The sequence below is a fragment of the Leiobunum rupestre genome, chromosome 6, assembly GCF_980474605.1.
Source record: "Leiobunum rupestre chromosome 6, qqLeiRupe1.1.hap1, whole genome shotgun sequence".
In the NCBI taxonomy this organism is placed as follows: domain Eukaryota; kingdom Metazoa; phylum Arthropoda; class Arachnida; order Opiliones; family Sclerosomatidae; genus Leiobunum; species Leiobunum rupestre.
This window is the reverse complement of record NC_143389.1, coordinates 16427195-16448963: the sequence shown is the minus strand read 5'-3', so window position 1 is coordinate 16448963 and position 21769 is coordinate 16427195. Positions and strand designations below refer to the sequence as shown.

Sequence of the window (21769 nt, the reverse complement as noted above, 5' to 3'; positions counted from 1 at the left end):
ATGTCTTCAAGGTCATTCAAAAACTAACGCGAGAACCGTAAGTGTTAGAAAGTTGGTTCCAATTAGAAAAGTGTTCCACGTCACATTGTAAGTCTAATTAGCTTTGATTCGATCATAATCTTTAAGAATAAAGGATCTAGCCCTGGAAGAAGTCGCTGTAGGCGTTGATATTAGTCGCAAAATCAAGTTAAGAGGTACATGGCATTTGTCATCCCGCTTAGGCCATGACACACTGTTAACTTATGTATATAATTTTCAACCCTTAATTGTGAGTAGTAAATTGATAAAATATTTAATTGAAAATAATTGCGTGTTAAATAGAGGCATTGAACTTTTTAGTATCGCCTGTAATGTTTGTTGTAACCAGTGGCGTCACCAGATATTCCAAACTGGTGGCGCTTAAGCCATAAGTACTATTCAGCCCTGTACCGTGCCTTAGGCTAAAGCGCCATTGAGTGATATAGGGAGAGGGGCTCTCCCAAAAAGTTTGTAAAGTTAAAATATTGAGGCCGGCTAGGAAAAATGAAATTGTTAATTCCCATTTTTAAGATCGAAGAAACTTTTAGCCAAGTTAATTACAAAAATTCTGAATTTTAGGAAGCGCTTTTCGGAAATTTTAGGTGGCGCTTCAGAAATTTTACAGGTGGCTCAAGCGCCGCCTAAAACACCCTAGCGACGCCACTGGTTGTAACTGAAAACTAAACCCAATCTATAAATAACTAGAAAAAACCTTATACCCTAAATAAATACAATAAATGCTTCCGAATTTTATTTTTACCTTTTGTAATACCAAGCTCCCATAAGTATCAACACTAGCAAAAGATTCATTTTATATCATCTATAATGTGTGATAGCTAGGTTCAATTTAACCTTCTTAGGGGGCAGCCTCGGCTGTGACCAGTTCATTTTTCACTGAATCTTAGGCGGAAATCACAATTTAAAGAAAAAATAATAATTTATATGTATAGTCAGGAGTGGTTCTTTAAAATATTTTCAATTACTAACCCTAAAACATTATTACTTGTAACTAGGTATACAATCACAAAACAAAATTTGTGTTAAAATAATACTCAACGGCTCATGTTTCTCACTTCGTAAAACTCACCTTTTTATATCTGCTTTTATTAATTATTTTAACGTTGACTTTATTGTTAATCATTTTAAACTGGTGCTTGGTATTACAAAAGGTAAAAATAAAATTCGGAAGCATTTATTGTACCATGTGTTTCTTAATGTATTTTCCAAGCTAACCAAAATGGTGGATTAGAAAACATCAATACTGAAGGGTATAAGGTTTTTTCTAGTTATTTATAGATTAGGTTTAGTTTTCAGTTACAACAAACATTACAGGTGATACTACAAAGTTAAATGCCTCTATTTAACACGCAATTATTTTCAATTAAATATTTTATCAATTTACTACTCAAAATTAAGGGTTGAAAAATATATACATAACTTAACAGACTGTCATGGCCTAAGCGGGACGATAAATGCCATGTACCTCTTAACTTGATTTTGCGACTAATATCAACGCCTACAGCGACTTCTTCCAGGGCTAGATCCTTTATTCTTAAAGATTATGATTTAGAAAATATTCGAGCATTATTTATCACACATCGTTAAATACATAGTAATAATTTCTAAGAGATTTAAACCATTTTTTGTATGATATAAAAAATAAAAAATTTCAAGCGTTGAATTTCAAGAAAATGGTTATTGATTTATCAAATAAAAACAAGGAAAATACCCCTTTTTTTAAGAGCTTATTTTAAAGCTCTTTTATAGAGCTATCTAATAGTGTATTTATATTTCATGTTTTCAATCTCCAACATGACCCTTTAACCCCTCGAATGAGACCCCCCCCCCAAAAATAAAAATGTACATTTTGACATCCAATAACCTGGTATCAATTCTAGTTAGGACTATATAAACTCCACCATTGAATTGGCCTTGCCAAAATTTGTAAGATTGTGTTATTTTGTTAAAATAAAATATATTTATAAAAAGTTAGTAAACTTAAAGCGAAGGGGTACTGAAATCGAGGTACGATATACCAAAAAATGTGGGGTTTCGGTTAAACTGTGTTTATTCTAAAACTTCTCAATATTTTAAGCTAAAACTTTGGATATCACCGTTTATTAGACAGATCTATCTGTGTTTAAAATTTAAAAAAATAAATTGACCCATGGTGACATGAGTGCTCGAAATCGTATGGAATGACCCTTACGCTAAGCTTAATATTCATTCGAAGTTTATTTTTGTAACCACAAAGTTAATTTTTTCTTTAGAAATAATAAAGTTATGTATACTATTCGAAAAAAGGGCGAAATGGTTTGGTTATTTTATGAAAATGGGAGAAATGCGCGCCTAGCAGCGGCAATTTTTTGGCAGGGTCATCCTCGTTTAACACTTACGCACAATACGTTTTTGCAGAGTAGTCAATCGATTTCGATTAACAGGCGATGTTAATAGATTAATTCAAGGAGATTATTGTGAAAACAACCTTGACGTCGATATCTTAGCTTATTTCAACGCCAATCCGCGCTGCAGCACACGCGAATTAGACCTACAATGTGACGTGGAACACTTTTCAAATTGGAACCAACTTTCTAACACTTACAGTTATCAGCTCCCGAACCTCGCTTTCGACACGTTATCAACTTAACGACCTTCTTGTTTTTCATCTAGCATTTCTCGGCTTCTTATTGGTCAAATCTGATCAGGTTTAAGCTATTTTTACTTAAAAAGTCACGTGGAACACTCTTCTAATTGAAACCAACTTTCTACCACTTATGATTCTCGAGTTTGCTTTTGGATGACCTTGAAGACATGGTTCAAGGTCATCGACATTTTCGCGGTAGGTTTCCCCCTACATCTTGTATACGACTTGAAAATTTCAAAATCGTGCCTAAAACAGATTGAGATATTCGCCCTGGTTCATTTTTTAGTGACACCCTGTATAGATGGGTTATGTGAGCAGCAGGGACACCCGAAAAATTAGTACATAACACGTGAGCAGCTGACTGGAATTTTATATCTGTAGACATAATAACTTATGAAAACTATACAAAAAAGTATATTGGTCACAAGCTGGACAAATATAATAAGGTTTTCTGTCTATGAAATGAAACTTCAAAAAATCTGACAATGGTGTTGGTTTGTGGGATTTTTGCAAATTTCACAAAGACACTGAGACGTTCCATTTGATTTAACTTCTAAAGAAGCAGACATCTAGTATACGACTTGAAAATTTCAAAATCGTACCTAAAACAGATTTTGAGGTATTCGCCCTGGTTCATTTTTTAGTGGACACCCTGTATAACTGTTATGTTTGGCCTCCCCTAGAATAGGCTAGCATGGTTTAGAAACCCCATTTCGAAGAGGATAAGGTTCAGTTAAATAGTGTGCAGGATCTATATCTTGCCAGACTTGCTTCCCTTAAATGGCCCTCTTTAGTCAACCATTTTGACATAGTCAACCTATACAAGACCCTGACCATTCCTAACAAGAACTTCTTTCAGTACTATGTTAATGTGGTAATTCCAAGAAAATTGCCATATTATCGCACTGCAGTCTCTTGGAACTCATTTCCTGACTCAAACAATGGTGCTACAAGTATTGCTCAATTTAAATAACCATTCTGTATAATTTTATTTACAATCTTATATTATGATCGACTATCCCCTTTCTTTCTAACCCCAATTTTTTTCGTACCGAGCTGTATCGCTAAAATGGCTTAGCTTGTCAACTAACACTGAGCCAAAAAAAAGTGCTATTATGAAACAAGAAGTTTAAAAAACCATTGGTAACAAAATATTTCTATTAAACATACGTAAGTATGTATGAAATCTTGAAGACACATCAATGCCAGACATCTCGCAAACAATGCTATCTGTTGAATTTTCTCTGACTGCTAAAACATAGTTTCCAGTATCAACAAAATGATACGATAACCTATAACAGAAATTATGAATTACAATGTGTTATTGACAATATATTACTATGACTGAGGAAGAATTTTATTATACGCTGAAGATAGAGCTACTATTAATTAATAAATTTAAGGCACGCAACACATGCTTGTGGGACATGTTCATTGGAATGTTGAAACAACATAATAAACAATATTATTGGAGATCGGAATAATAATAAAATAAATTACACTTTTATCCCTAAATCACGATAGGGAACCATATTTACCATGTATTGTGGGACATTTTTCTGTTTAACTTTATACATGAATACCAGTAATTTATATAGGTAGTTGTACTGTAAACTCTTTAAACAGGCTTTTTGTTTTGTTAAGGATGAATATTTTGGGTTTTTCTGCAATTAGTTTTACAAATGTATTTAATACATTATTTCACTTAATAAGAGTCGTTTACTATAGCTTTACCGAAGACGAGACTCCTGTATTCAAATATATGGTTTAATTAAGGCCATATATTATGATATCAGGAGTCACATAATTTTGTAGCGGTCTACACGTAAGTAGCCAAATTCTTGATTGTATCTTTTTAGTAAGATTATCATAAATCCAGATTCTTAAGTATTTGAAAGATGAAATTCTACCTATTGTATTATCACCGATTAATTGTATACTTGCAGCTTCTATTCTCATAGTTCAATTTGGTGCGAAAATCATAAAGTTGGTCTTGGCAATATCAATTAATTCAACTATGTTTGGTGAAGCTATTACTATTCCATTTTCATCTCCATATTCATTTGCTGTCCCATACATTATATAGTTATGCAGGTCAGATGTGTAGATTTTAAAAAAAGTGGACCTAATACAATACACTGGGGGTACGCCATGTTTAATGTTTCGAGGTTCTAATGTACAGTCATTACTAGTGACCATTCGAGTTATGTCTCTGAGATATGATTGAAACCATACTAAGACATTGCCAGAAATTCGATTTCTCTTAAGGGATTTTATCAATATGTCATGTTGAACAGTACCACTTGTCTTTCAGAGATCTACAAATATTATCATTACATATGATCCTTTAGACAGGTGTTGTATAATTTGCTCTTTTAATTTGAAAAAGGCAATGGAGAAACCACCACGAAAGCCTGATTGGTTAGTATACATTGCTCCAACTGCTTCAAGATCTTCTATATCACCATTTTTATAGACCGGAGTTACTTTTGGCAATCTTCAAACTTTCTGGAAACGTGGCATTTGTAAATGATAAGTTAATTACTGCTGTTAGGTATTTTACAATTACAGTGGACATATTATTTATTTATTAATCAGCCTTTGCACACAATCCATTGCAACTAATTGTCAAATATTCATTTGCCCTTTAAACCCACAAAACATCCAACCTAACAAAATGCAATATGAAGTATTTTTTAACAAACTTCTATTTGAAATAGAATTTCTTTGCCCTCTAAACAGTAGAATATGTTGCCTTGCAATTATCAGTTAAAATATATTGTGATAGCATCGATTAAGAGATTCGATCAAGTTAAACGACAATATTCGAACCACAAATATGTAGGCATACGTTATCAATATTGTTATATCCTTGTTACTATAATTAGCCTTTTCAGTTTACATAGAGCCACGTAGTGGCAAGTGCAAGAAGCTCATAAACTGCTGGATTTTCGTCTGCTAAGCAGACGCTTTATTGACAAATCGTCTGCTTAACAGACGAAAATCCAGCAGTTAATGAGCTTCTCCCATTTGTCACTACGTGGCTCTATGTAAACTGAAAAGGCCAATTGGAATCCCTTACCAAAAAATAAGTGGTCTAAGAACTATTTAAGTTCGTTTTAAGTTTACCCTTACCAAAAAATAAGTGGTCTTGTAACTTTTTAAGTTGGTTTTAAGTTGGTATTTGGAACAAATGCCAACTAAATACCAACTAAAAACCTACTTAAAAACAACTTTACACCAACTTAAAACCAACTAAAAGCTTTCTTAATAAAGACCACTTAAAACCAACTTAAAACTTACTTAAAAAGACCTCTTAATAAAGACCACTTAAAGCCAACTTATAACCTACTTAAAAATTATAAGTAATTATCTGACCACTAAAAAACCAACTTAAAACCAACTTGAAAAATGAGTATTTTCCAGCCAACTTAAAAACAACTTAAAAACAACTTATTACCTCTTTAAATAGTTTATTAAAATATGCTGGCAACTTGAACCTACTTAAAACCAACTTAAATGTGAAAACCAACTAAATACCAACTTAAAACCAACTTAAATGTGAAAACCAACTAAATACCAACTTAAAACCAACTTAAATGTGAAAACCAACTAAATACCAACTAAAAACCAACTTATTTTTGGTAAGGGTGTATTTGAGATAAATACCAATAAATACCAACTAAAAACCTACTTAAAAACAACTTAACACCAACTTAAAACCAACTAAAAACTTACTTAAAATGTTACTTAATAAAGACCACTTAAAGCCAACTTAAAACTTACTTAAAATGTTACTTAATAAAGACCACTTAAAGCCAACTTAAAACCATCTTAAAAATATGTAATTTTCTGACCACTAAAAACCAACTAACTACCAACTTAATGAAAAAGGCATTTTCCCACCAACTTAACTAGTTTACTGAAATATGCTGACCACTTAAAACCAACTTAAATGTGAATACCAACTAAATACCAACTAAAAACCAACTTATTTTTTGGTAAGGGAAAACTGTATGAGTATACCCAATTTTCCAAAACCTTGATGGATCTTAAACAACTTTCCTTAATTTTATCCAAAATGCCAGGAATATTCGTTATTTATTTGAATTTGTTTAATTTTCCTTGCATGAACCCAAATTTCAACCATTTATCCAATTTCAAAATTTTAATGTGTTTCATGGTCCCCAATTTACCTAATTTAACTAATATGCAGGAAATTTTCCACATTTCGGGTGAATTGAACTACAGCGGCCTCATTGAATTTTATATTCATTTTGGTTGTGCCTGATAGACCTTGTCACGAAGATGCCGAGGGTATTTTTATTTCGGGTGAATTGAACTACAGCGGCCTAATTGAATTTTATATTCATTTTGGTTGCGCCTGATAGACCTTGTCACGAAGATGCCGAGGGTATTTTTATTATTTAATTTTTTAATTTAATTTAAAAAATTTAACATTGTTGTGCATTTTCACGTGTTTTGTTGTATTTATTTCCATCGTGTGTTCGCCGACACCACAGTTTCGGTGTCCTAATAATTTCCACGTGATATTCCGGTAGTTTATAAAATCAATTAAAAGTGTTTGTTCATTTTCTAGGTGTTTTGTATTTTTGGGCCACAAACGCTTATTTCAGGTTTTAATTTAATTGAAAAGCTTGCACTTTTTTGGGCCTTTTCACGTTTTTGGTTGTTGTTGATAATTTAAAATTAAATACTTTATGCGTAAGGCTTGGTACTGTCCTCTAGTCGCGTTATAGATGGCCCATCGCTTTTTTTTGTATGGGGTTGGGGAGGCGCCATTTCCCATAGAAAAAGTGCAATGTTCTTTAATAGTTTATTGTCTTTCAAATACAAGTATTGGGGTACTCGTTGAGTCCTTGTTGTTAAATTTTAGGAATGTTGACTTGCACACCTTAAGAAATTAATATAATACCTTAAAATACCTGTGAGAAAGAAACTCACCGACAAGTTCGATTTTCTGAGTCCAAGCCCTGAATTTGAAGTTGAGAGCCAAATCGTGTGTCCAAGTTAAAGCTAGCATTACCATATTCTTTTATTGGTTTTTTATTTTGTTGAAGAACATCACACTACATATATAATTAAAATGCTTAAGTTGAGAATAAACAGTGTTAAACGGTTTGCAAATAAATTACTATCCAAAGGTAGACAGTGGTGTCACTGGATTTTATGTTCAAGTAAACCAAGTAAGTGGGCCAACAATGTTTTTTTATTCGGACCCCATAGAAGATATCTAGAGAAATTTGGTGATTTATCTTAATAATTTCCATTTCTGTGCTCCCTGTAATATATTTCAGAAAAGCTTTTTATAATTTTAAATTACTAAGCTCCCTTGCCTGAAAATGTTTTCAAGGTTGGCACTTAAGCCTACAATGGCCATGTTAAAATCCCAGGTAGTAAATAGAATGGGAAATAGTGAAAATTTCCAAACTGGACAATAATCAGTTCACTGGTAAATGATGGACTGTAAATGTTTTTACTAAAAACATGCAGAAATTATTCATCACAGAGACTGAATCAGATTAAATAATTGGCAATCCAACCGGCTATTTATGTTATTAAATTCATTTCCGAATATATATAATTTTCTTTATGTTTGGAATTGATATTACAATAAACTAGTTTCAACCACCATAAATATGATTATATAAAGGCCTTATGTGGACTAAGGCTCTCGTCAACCCAGGCACCTTACTTCCAGATTTTTATAAATTATAATGTGACAATCCAAGTGTTTCACTTTAAAAGTACTTCATTATATCAAAAACCATGTACTTTTCAATATTTATATAATATACTAGTTTGGTAGCCTGATGGTCCCCCACCGAATTAAATTGATTATATAGCGACATCTGTTGAATAAAGAGTTAGTACACGTCTAGCCAACACTTGCTTTAAGGCAAAGGTGTGGATGTCTATAGCGAGACAGACAGTCAGAGCGACACTCAAATGTTCAGAAATATATATGAGATAACTTAAAATTTTTAAAGAGGACCATCCATGTGTCTATACTGCTAATATTATGTACTATAGCTTTTGGAACTGGGGGCTCCGAAATCCCCTCGTGGTATGTGGAGCTTTGGCTTATAGGTTGGAGGACTTGGACAGGTTCAGTCATTTACATAATAAAAAAGGGATTTAAAATAGTTAAAGTTGAAACAATTTATTTGAGGAAAAGAAATTTTTATTAAAAAAGTAATATTTATTCTTACATTTTCACATTCATCTGACTGCCAAAAGAACGAAAGCTTTTCATTAATTAAAGATGTAATCATCAAACACGCTTGGTCCACTTTGGAATATTTACATCCTTCATTCCCCTCCATTGCTACAACAAAACTCCTGAAAAAGAACCGACTGAGTAAAGAGAACTGGTAAAATTGTGATAGTAATAGCAGGAAATTATACATATATTCACTTTCAATGTATAAGGAAGACTATTGTGACTATTGTTCTTAAAAGCACACACTATTTTATAAAACATATTAAAAGAATTTAAAAGAAAAGTATGCAACATCATAGCAACAGGTGTGCACTTTTTAATATTTAATTTTTAAGATCTTTACCCTGCAACTTTTTACAATTTAAACGCCAAACCAGGGTGGGTTCCATATTCAGTTTTGTTACAAATATTTCAGCTAGTACCATAAAAATGTCATAGACATATTGCTTATATATTACAAAATATAACTACTCAAAGTCAACATTTAGTAAATACCTGCTTTCTAGCAGTGTACCGAAAAAAAATCAATTGGACATTTTTGGGCCATATTCTTTTGTCAGAATTGAGGAGGGGACCATATAATACGATATGGAGCTAATAACTCAAAATGTGTATTCAACCCTGTCTTCAAGAACATTCGAAATGTGTTCCCCATAACAATGGCTTAAACCATAAGAATTTTTTACACTTCAACACTTTGCTCACAGCATTGCTTTAAACGCATTTGCCCTGGATTAAAATAGACTGTGTGATTTTAGGTTTTAATTTAGCAATAGTTGTGTATACGCTAAAGAAAACTACAGTAACGCCACCTATCCTCACTCTTTCAAACTATACTTCGGTGATACAATAAATCGGCAGCATGGCTGACAAGGCTTAAAATAGGGTTTCAATACGTTTAATTATACCAGTTAAACGTAGTATTAAATAGAAATTTGGTAAATGTTTGGGTAGTATATTATATAGTTCTAAATGACAGTGTTGCAAAGATTTAAGTCTAATTGAATAGTTAGTCTTGGTGGTGTACCAGTAAAATATAAATAGAAGGAATTTGATATACAGAATATGACGTCTCTAAAAGGTATAAATTTCAAAATAAATATCTTTTTGGAAATGATAAATCTAAATGCTACTTATATTATATTACAGTTGAACTCTCAATGTATGAAATTGGTCCGTCCAATTCATCTGAAGAAAGACAAATTTTACCGGACAGTTCAGAAGGGAGGCAAATTAAACCGTCCAATTCAGAAGACTATTCTTTCCTCGAGGACCTTTTGAAACTAAGCCTTTTAGGACTCCACGATAATCAGAATTTTGAGATGACAAATGAAGAATCTGATTTCTTTAAGGAATTTGTGGAAATAGAGGCTATCTTTTAATTGAGGTTAAAAGGGATGAAGAATATTTAAAGGAAAACCTAGTCAAGTTAAATAATTTTTACTTTAAATTTTATTTGCCACTTTTAGTGAAAAAAACTTAGTGATATTTTAAAGGGGGCCCTATTTGAAAAATAGTTTTAAATACCATATAGTTCCTCACTGAGAAACATGAAATGTTGCATTTCAAAATAGTTCCTTTGTGAAAGCAAAAGTGACATAATTACCAAAAGTGTGACAATCCCTATACTTTCGTATGCTTAAGGTTTAGTGAATGCTCGACTCGAGACCGACCACATAAAAGACCATTTATTGTCATCTTTCTGGATCTTTTTTTAGTCTATGGTATTATATCGTAGATAGATGGCGATAGCATCTCCACAGAACGATGAAAGGTTACACTAGCTTTGATCAGTGCTACTTAGTTCCTCCGTTCCTCACTACAAGGCGTTATTTGGTTTTAACTTCCTTCCCTCCCCAAGGCATACTTCCCCTTCTCCCCTCCCAACTTGTATTTCGCTCGTAACATTAAGAAATAGGTACGATTGACACACTTTTGGTAATTATGTCACTTTTGGTGAAAGTGATATTTTAATTTTTACATTATGAATTTTGAAAAGTGAGATTTGAGTCATTCCATACGAAATCGACCAACGTTGTTGCTGGATAGTGGCGGATTTCTACCAACCTTTATTTCGTGGTTTATCTACCGAAAATATAAAGATTACCGGAGTTTGGCGGCGTAATTTCAAAAATTTTATAAGTTATGATTTTTTGAAATTTACCGCTTTTGGGCTTAATTTTGCGGACTTATTTTAATTTAGTTTTAATATCACAACTGGAAATAACTATTTACATATGAAAAATAGCAATCCTGGCTAAAAACGTCCGCTGATTCCAAATTTGAAATCTATTTTGCTGTATCGGCTACGGTTTCGATGTAGACGCTCGAGGGGGGGTTGCACTCAACGTTATATTTACCAGGAGGTCCACCTTGAAATTTAATTAAACTTAAAACTTAACACCTCCTTATAGATAGAACAATTTACCTTAAATTTGGTTCTGGAGAAACAATTATTTCTATCTAAACGATTTTTTTGAAATTTGCGATTTTTCCACATTTGCATTAAACTCTTTTACAGTAGCTCCTTAGGGGGTAGACCTTATCGTTCTATTTATAAAAGGTGTAAACTGGAAATTGAATCATATTTAAAGCTATGCATCGACTGAGAGATAGAAAAGCCTCCCTTCAATTTCGTTTTGGAGAAATATTATTTCTATTGTACCGGAATTTTTAAAATTTACCATTTTTTTCACTTTTTCATAAGACTTAATATTAAGAGTTCATTATTGAAATGGAAATAAACATTTAATTTACAAAAAGAGTTGGTTACAAAATATTTTCAGTTTGTATTGTAAAAAATTTGTCAATAAATAATATTAAAAACGTAAATGTATTTTATGTAATACGTTTAATCCTTATTTAATAACAGTGCTTTGACTTTTTTTATACATTCTTCAGAAAAGTAATAATGCCTCCCCCTATGCGTTGTTGGACGTGTAACCTCGCAAAGTATTTCACTTTCCGGAATCCAATGTTCATCTTTTCTATTTGGCCAGTTATAAGAACTTGAAATTCCGTGGGGATGAACGAAACTGATAAGCCATTCCCTACATTCTTCATCTGATTCCACAATAACACCAAAATATAGTTTATTACCCAAAGTTGCGGCGACATACTGCCCAAAAGTAAAATTGAATTGTATGCCTGGTGCTAGGTTATCATCAGAGACCTTAACTCTAAAAAAATATTCGTCACCGGAGAGGCGAGATATTTTTAATTCGGTTTTGCTAACTGGAATAATAGAGTGATGACGTGTTCCCTGGACAGTTTTGGCCTTTTCAAGCCGACTTGCAATTTTTTCGCCAAACACATCGATGCCAGATTTTTCAGCATAATGAAAAGTCATTTCATTTATATTTTTAGTCAAATTAAGACACAAACAACAATAAAATTGAATTTATTATTCAAGCTAAGAAATATATTATTATAATATATATTATGTACATATATTATATATATAATATTAGCATTCTTCTTTCATTCAATCTAGACTAGAAGATATATTTAATGAATTCAATTGAGATATAAAACTTCACAATTTAAAAGTATAATGTTAAATAATTTTCTGTGGGTAAAATACTTTTTTTTTGAACTTGTAATTTTAACAAAATCTTTGTAGAAGACTATTAATTTCAAATTTATCAAATATTATTAACAGGTATTATTTTTAATCTCAATCTTTCACTGGTTTGAGAGGAGTTGGGTACAACGGATTTATTCAATTTTATTATTTTGTGTAATAATAGTAATAAGAGAAAAAAATAACTGAATGCACAACATTAAATAGGACACACAAGCTGTGACTTAATTTGTCCTATAAAAGTTACTCTATCTCCAGAGTCAAAACTCATAAAATCAAACTTTGAATCACTTACCACTCTGGAATGAACACACAAACGTAAGTAAAAAAATGTTTATCAACTGGTTCCTTAGAAAACAAATACAGTGTTGGGAAGGACTCGTGTCAGTGATGTTCCTGCGTGATTTAGGAATGTATTTTCCACCTAGGTCAAAATGTACTTTTGGAGGATAAAATGTACTTTTCGTTTATAAGCTGAGCGGCGCGTGCCATCTATGAGTTTTATTACCCAAAAGCGCGGGAAATTTCAAAATGTTTCTAGTTTTTAAACTTTTTTTATTGCTATAATAAAAGAACAAACTTTAATAACGCAGATGTTCCTAGGTAGAACTCAGATGTTACATTACAGAAAATTAGATGATGGACGCGAAAATTGCAAATACAAGAAATGAGTGCAAACAAAAATGTGCCCAAATTTTAATATTTTGGACTTAAAATTTTAATAATAAATAATAATTATCAGCTAGGCTATTACCCAAGGCACCACCTTAGGCCCAAGTCACCTAGCGACTTATAATTCCATTAAACAGGCGGCCGGGTTACAATGCGTAGGAGGGAGGGTGGTGGCAAGCCCTTCATGCCACGCGAGCCAACAGCTCCCTACACTAACTATTACCAGATTACCGTTATCCCCGACAAGTTTTTATGGGAAGGGGAAACCGAAGAACCCGGGGGTAAACCCCTTTAACCAGTGGGGAGACAACTTGCAAACTCAACGCAGAAGGAGTAGTTCCGAGTCTTCACCCAGTGCCACAAGTTGGGATCGAACCCGGCTCCTCTTGCTGCGAGGCGAAAGAGCTAACCACTCCGCCACCCCACTTGTATATTTGTATATTTTCAAAAACTTGAACACCCCCCCCCCCTATTGATACTGATGAACGGTCAAAAGATGAAGTCCGCAATATTAACTGCCTTTAAAACGCAGCTGCCCTTGAAAACCAGTATTCCAGTAAGTCGGAGCTATGAGCGGAATTTCGCCATCTATACTGGTGGCTGAGGTGGGGAGGGAGGGTGGGATAGTAGGGGTTTACAATGGAAATTCGGAGATAAGCAGAAAATTTGTGAGGGTTAAATTTAAAACAATCCCCCAAATTAAAAAATGTACTAAATATATGTCAAAAATATTAAAATGTACTTTCGTTTCATATATTTTAAAAATGTACTAAATACGTATCTCAAAGTTTACTTTTAGTCCAGTCAACGAATGCTCAAAAAAAGGTATAGAGGGAAATGTTGGGAACACAATTTTGACTTGGTAACTTTGTTTGGACTAGTTAGGAGGTGAACATATCAAAAGTCCCCGCCCGTAGCCCTTGAGCCGGGGGGGAGGAGGGGGTTTGAAGGTCCCATTTTTCGGTTTTTCGCTTAGATCTCAGAAACTATGCATCCTAGCGACATGGTCACTCTATACACAATGAAAGCTGATTAAATTTGATACAGGTCTTACTCCGTCTTGGTCTTTGATATCTTACATAATTTTCGAGATATCCGCTCTTGAAAGTCTGTAATTTTGCCTCACATTAACTACAGGACGTGTTGCGTTTTTGCTACCGTTTTTGCTACGCGTGTTGCGTTTTTGCTACAGCGTTTACCTTTCTTACGTACAAATCAGATCTAATTCATTAAAACTAAGACCCCAAGCGAGGCCGGGTATTAAAGCTAGTAAATAATAAAATAATACATCATTGGAAGGTAAATAATCTAATTTTTAATTAATTTAAGTTATTTTTAGCTGTTTTATTGAAGATTTATTGTATCTAACCTAAATAATAGACGGCGATCGCTAGAATAATGCGTCTCATAGTTTTAGCGTTTCGGCTAGCATTTGGTGACATGGTTAGGTTATTTTTACACAAAAATAAACTGTTTTTGTGCTTAACTGCTAGTTATAACCTAGTTGGGCAATCATTTGTTTGTTTTTGTCATAGTTTGTTTTGTTTGTTTCAGTGGGATGTTTTGGTGTCACATTTAACGATGTCATGAGTGTTGTGTCGTCAAAATGACCAGCAAGTGTTTTGTATGTGATGAGGAAGTGACTGCATCGAGTCCTGATGTTTCTAAAGTGGGTGAAAAAGGGATAGTTTCCCTTTAAAAAGCCAGTAAAGAGAGGGGTGATAGCAAAATCAGCCAACTAGCTAATGTGACTTCACTTCACGTCACTATCCCAATGCCTTATAGACACTCATATATGCACAACGTTGGTCATAGCAACATATTTTCCCATTAAAATGGTCTAGGTCTTCTTTAATTAAGTGTGAGGATGATGGTCGCCTGGTCAGCGGCCACACTAGTATATATTCTAAAATGAGTATCTGTGCTATTTAGACGTCCAATACTCACTATATGTACATAATGGTGCATATTTTGGCCAATACGTTGACTGGGAATGGTGAAAAATTGAAAGATTCATTAATCGGCAGTTGTCGCAAAACTTCAGATTTCACGCTCAACACTGAAATTGCTTTAACATTGGAAGGAAAATAGTTAAAATAGTAAAGTAATATATATTATTGAAGTTAATTTAATGCTCTACAACCCTATGGCCGGAATTTATTTTTTGGGTGCATCGTGGAAGGGTTATCCGGTCAAAAAGAGCAAAAAAATGTGAGGCAAAAATGTTTTTTTTCCAAAAATTACAGACTTTCAAGAGCGGATACCTCGAAAACTATGCAAGATATCAAAGACCAAGACTGAGTAAGACCTGTAGCAAATTTAATCAGCTTTCATTGTGTATAGAGTGACCATGTCGCTAGGATGCATAATTTCAGAGATATAAGCGAAAAACCGAAAAAGGGACCTTTAAACCCCCTCATCCCCCCCAGCTCAAGGGCTACGGGCGGGGACTTTTCATATGTTCACCATCTAACTAGTCCAAACAAAGTTCCCAAGTCAAAAATTGTGTTCCCAACATTTCCCTCTATACCTTTTTTTGAGCATTCGTTGACTGGACTAAAAGTAATTTAGTACATTTTGAAAATATATGAAACGAAAGTACATTTTAATTAATATTTTGGACATATATTTAGTACATTTTTTAATTTGGGGGATTGTTTTAAATTTAACCATCACAAATTTTCTGCTTATCTCCGAATTTCCATTGTAAACTCCTACTATCCCACCCTCTCTCCCCACCTCAGCCACCAGAAGAGATGGCGAAATTCCGCTCATAGCTCCGACTTACTGGAATACCCCCGGCTCAAGGGCTATGGGCGGGGACTTTTGATATGTTCACCTCCTAACTAGTCCAAACAAAGTTACCAAGTCAAAAGTTGTGTTCCCAAAATTTCCCTCTATACCTTTTCGTTGCCTGGACTATTTGGTATCATAAATTTACAAAATGTACTAAATACGTATTAAAAATCTCAAAATGTATTTTTGTACTTCAAAATCAAAAATGTATTAAAAAAGTACAAATGTGTCCAAACTCCAAGGCCCTTTAAAAAAAAGACGAAACGTTGTAGCTTGGATTAATAATAAGACTCCTGGATATAGCAAACACTAGCGCCAACTAAAGTTTGTCCCACCTAGACGTGGGGAGATTTGAGAGACGCCTAAAAGCGCAAGTGCCATATCCAGTAGTCTTATTATTAATCCAAGGTTGTAGGCACTGCTAGGAGGATTAAATTAGGTAACTATGGTAATTAAAAAAAAACTATCACATGACTTTTAATTATTTATGATTATATTATTTAAAAATAGTGCGGCCGCTGTTTTTTTTTAAATGAGCTTAATATGGCTGGTGCGTGACACAGGACCTAGACAAGGATATTAAAGGGAGACAATTTAATATTTTATCGTGGTTAGTAAACAATGTCACTTTAAAGATTATTTAACCTCGAAAATGTAAGGCCACCATGTTTTCTACGGAAATATAAATAACCCCCATTATTTATAGAAATATTTTAGGTGATTTGAGAAAAAAGTATTGAAAATTAATAATGCCTGTAACTAAACAGAAAATAATGCAACAATGTTCTTCTTAAAATAGCGAGACTCCTTCCTAATACCATATGTAACATAATTACTCATAAGTATGCCACTAGCTCTATTTCTTCACTAACGGTTTGTTTCACAGATATTGCGTCATCGGTACTCTCCGTTATGGAACGCCGTTTCGGCCAAAACTATGGAACGACGTTCCATAGTTCCATACTCCGTCTTATTTGACGTCATCGAATCTCAAATGCCGATTATGTCGTCGCACAATTAGCTCTACGTCTGATAAACCGACGGCATGAATGTATTCTTTTCAACCATGAATATCGAACTATATATCATTACCATTTCTACCCTCTGGGGGCTGGGCTCAGATGGGTGTTGCCTTTTTGCGCTTTACGTAATCACTTCAACCAATCAGGAGGCAGGCGTTTGTCGTTGACTCAATCCACAAAACATTTCAGGAATTGCACGATTTAACCGGTGAAGAAAATGACTGGTGTTTCTCAGAAAATACCTGTACTTTAACCAAATTATTTAATAATCAGAAATAAAGGAATTTATTATTAATATTCTTATCTATTTTCGTTCAAACAAAAAGATGTGAATTAAAATTTTAGTAATTAAATTTCGAAGCTATAGGGACTTGGCAGCTGGGGAAAGGTACGGGGGTCGCACAGGTGTGACGTCAGGTTATACGTATCATTTTTAAAGCGTACTCTAGCGGAAATTGTATCAACTAACACGGCGGCCATGATGGTCATATTTTTTTTCCTTTTAAACGTGGAAACGTGAATAAAATAAAAATTAAGCCTTCTGGAAAAGTGTCTAGTAAAAACTATTTAGATTCATTAACGCCCGTTATGCAAAAACGATATCTAGAGAAGATTTCTCATATAAATGGCTTAGACCCTTATAAATAAAAAAAGAGTGAATGTATTTGTACTGTGGAGAACGTAGAGCAAGGCACAAACACGAATTTCGAGCATCTCCCACCGATTTTTCATCCAGATATATATAATTATCTAATTTATGGGATTTCGCCGTTCACTTACGAACAACTAAAAATTTATAAAGGTTTGGACGCCTATAATCAATTCGTTTGCGGTTTTGTGCAACAAGTTGCAGTTAAAGTAAATGAAAAGTCCAAGAATGTTGTAGTAAAATGTAGGGTAAGTGTTGACTTATTTTTTCATAGGTACGTATAGATTTATCTATAATAATTACTGTATCTTCTGTAGGTGTTACATTCTCAAAGGTTGAGAGAAACTCCGCTGAAAATTTGGATAATTTCGAATGAGTTTTGGGTAATAAAATCAGGGCATTGCACGTGCATGGCAGGCTTGGATGAGTGCTGCACTCATATCGCAGCTCTATTATTTTATGTGGAATATGCTGTTCGATACAGAGATATTGTGACAGTGACGGGTAAAAAAGCGTACTAGAAAGTTCCAACGATGAAAGACATATGGACCAGTAGTTAATTTGGAATTAGTTTCTGCCAGAGCTAAGCAAAAGCTTCTTGATGAGGCAATAGACTCTGCCCAAGCTGGTACAAGTTTAAAACACTCAAGTATAAAAACAAATATTAAGAAACATAAACAAATTCCTGCCATGAGTCTAGAGGAATTCAACGTGAGAAATCATCGACTTTTTGAAAAGGATCCCAGAGCTGCGGTATTTCGTACCCTGCCTGAGTTTTACGAAAGTTTCAAACCCAAATGTGTTGATGAAAAATATCCAACCTATTTACTAGACCTGTACTCTGAAAAAAACGTGGCTTTGCCATTTAATGAAGTTTTGATTGCCTGTGAAAATATAAACATTTCTCTCACAGATCAGCAAATTAGTAGAGCCGAAATGGAAAAAAAGCTACAATCAAAAAGCAAACTTTGGCAGCGACAACGCGCAGGAAGGATTACTGCATCCAATTTTAAAAGGGCATGTAATTCCGATCCGTCCATGCCTTCCTTGTCATTGTTAAAAGTTATTTGCTACCCAGCCAATCACACTTTTTCAACGGAAGCTACTAAATGGGGCCTGGAGAACGAAGACAGAGCTAGAAAAGTATAATAAAATAATAATAATCAGCTAGGCTAATACCCAAGGCACCACCTTAGGCCTAAGTCATCAAGCGACTTTTGAAGCCTTTAATTAACAAAAGATAACCATGTAAATTTTGTGGTAGAAGCCTCGGGCCTCGTTCTTACAAAAGAGTTCCCTTATTTAGGGGCGTCTCCTGATGGGATCATTTCATGCGATTGTTGCGGTAAGGGAGTCCTTGAAATCAAGGCTCCCTTCAGCATGAAAAATATGTCATTCAAAGACAAGTCTTCTAATTCATGCCTAGAAAAATTAGATGAGGGATATAAACTGAAAAAGAACCATCCGTACTATTATCAGGTACAAACACAAATATTTACTACAGCTGCGCTCTACGCTGATTTTTGCGTGTGGACAACAGTGGACTGCCACATTGAGATGATTAATCCAGATGTAGAATTTGGGAATTTAACATTCCAAAGGCTGAAATTTTTTTCAAATGTGCTATATTACCTGAGCTGCTAGGAAAATTTTGTTTCAAGAGAGAACTGTCCTGTGGAAAACATTCAGGACACATCAAGCAACACTGAATGTCAAGGTCAAGTAAAGGTGCCTGACCATATAATCCCAGTCCTTCCGGGACATGTTTAACCACTTGCCAAGGAAATATTGCTAGTCCAGCAAATAGGCACCTTATAAATAGCTCTCTGATCTGAACCTTATAAGGGGTTTTCGAAAATTAAGCTTAAGCTTTTCCACTGAAACAAAACACCAATTTTTATTAAAAACCTTTTATATTAATGGAAAATGTTTCTTCATCTTCTATTTTCTGAAATTCTGGAAATTACAGTGTAAACCGCTTTAGAGAAGCTGCTAAAGTAAGTAATGTTTACCCGAGATTCCTCATAAATTGACAGTTTGCACTTTGCAACGCTAATTTGTTTGTTCGTTTTTAAACTCTTGAAAGTTTAAACCTTGTCATTGCCAAATCAATAACGGGGCCCAAATTCAAGTTAAACTGGTGTCCAGGATTGTCAAATTGAAATTCCCGAAATTAACTGAATTATTAATGCACGAGCCTTTAATTACGTTGGCAACGAACTAACATATGTACTTTGGAATCAGGAACTCTGAGATGTTTCGGATGCGATCCGGTGTCAGAATCTGAATTCAGATGTAGGTTGGTTAGATGGTGATTTTTTCCCCAAGACCTTGACCTTTGATGTAATATTAACCCGATTAGAATAAACATAATAACACGTGCCCATAGGTGGCGCTATGGTGTATTTAGCCAGACAATAAAGTTCCTTCGTATTTACGTAGCTTGATTAATCATAAAGAACCTATCACAACATGGTGTCAGAAGTGAGATATATTTTTCGATTAGATAATTCTTTCTTTTTAAAGTTTAATCGCAATTTGCAGCTTTTAATTGATTTTATCTCAGCTTTATTTTGAGTTTATATACAATCGCTAACCCTCATCCTACACTCTAAGCCTAACCGACCTAATGGCCGCTACTACTGCGTTTACCGGGCCGGAGCCCTTTGTACCCGACATCAATAATCCCGCGCAACCATGGGCAGACTATAAACACAAATTTAAAATTTATGCCACGGCAACAAAATTATCAACCTCTACCGATGACATTCAAATTGCGAACTTCCTTTACTTTGCCGGTGACTATATCAACGACCTGTATCAAACTTTCACTATACCTGTACCCAATGGAGGACAACTCACTTTGGAACAAGTTTTTACTGAATTCGACAATTACTACCCACCTTATACAAATTTGATTGCCGCTCAATTTCACCTCCTGACCACTCGACAACAGCCACATCAATCTTTTGCGGACTTTCTTACCGCAATTAAAACCAAAGCACGTCGCTGTGAGCTAGGACCAGCCGAACCCACTCTTCTCTGTACTATCATCGCAATGGGAATTCTCAATGACGATCTTCGAGTAGTAGTAAACTAAATATGAACATGTAAAAATCCAAGATGGCCGCCAAGATGGCCACCAAAACAACCCCCCACCCCCCCAAAATATTTTCCAAATATTTTTGTCCTTGGAAAAATCGAAAATATTTTCAATCTCAAATTTCACCTTGAAGATGATCTTTGACCTCGACGCCTGACACCTGTACACAACCACTAAGCCTCGGTCTATACCCCCAACAAGTTTGGTCACGATTGGACAAGGTCGAACCGAGATATGGTTGGTAATATGTGACCCCACCAAATACTTATGTTAAATTACTTTTGATATCGTTTTTTTCGTTTTTTTGTTTTTTCGCCGTTTAAAATGCTAATTAGTTATTTGCGAGATGGGGAAACGAATTCGCGACCTTCGTTTTATACCCTTGGCAACTTTTGGCCCCACCCAAAATACTTTAAATAATTAAACTAATATAAATAAGTTTTCATTTTTCGCAAATATTTTATTATTTTAAAAACAATGCTAGTTTAAGTAATCAAAAAAACACAATTAGTTATTGTAATATTTAATAACTATGATATTTCAATATATTTTTTAAACACTTAACAACATATGAAACACTACCAATAAAACTAAAAGCTAACAAATTAAATTAATAATAAAGAATTAAAGAAGGTTGTATAAATAATTTGAAGACTGAAAAATATAAAAACACAATGTTAAAAATATTTTAAACGTATAATAAAAATAATTATAATTACATCAATTCGTAGAAGGTATTTTTCCTCTTCGGTACAAAACGAGATGTCGGGTTGGAAATTCAGGCTAGAATTTATAAATATAAATAAATTAACCTATTAAAAACGAATATATCTAAAAAATATTTACCACAAGAATTCTTTTTGTTGCTCTAACATCGCACGAATAAAAACACTGGTTTTGGTCTTAATCGCTTCGGAAGTATATAGTTCGAGAATGTCTGAATTAAAACAGATCGAATGTTGTACAATGCCAACATGATGAATTTGATCTAACATATGAAGTTCAGACTTTAAATTCTTGTGATTCCATCGCGAAATT

General features: G+C 34.0%; 1 protein-coding gene across 2 annotated transcripts in view; it reads right to left on the bottom strand.

Moving 5' to 3' along the window:
• Positions 1-12951, bottom strand: part of Hgsnat (Heparan-alpha-glucosaminide N-acetyltransferase) — a 55054-nt gene extending 42103 nt beyond the window's left edge. For both annotated transcript variants that reach the window (XM_090180076.1, XM_090180075.1), the window contains exons 1-4: positions 12785-12951; positions 8896-9025; positions 7628-7752; positions 3833-3954 (exon numbers count right to left, since the gene is read on the bottom strand). In XM_090180076.1, coding sequence (XP_090036202.1) covers positions 3833-3954; positions 7628-7752; positions 8896-9009 — 361 coding nt within the window. In that variant the 5' untranslated portion in view covers positions 9010-9025; positions 12785-12951. The remainder of the gene's footprint in view (positions 1-3832; positions 3955-7627; positions 7753-8895; positions 9026-12784) is intronic.
• Positions 12952-21769: the final 8818 nt, after the last annotated feature.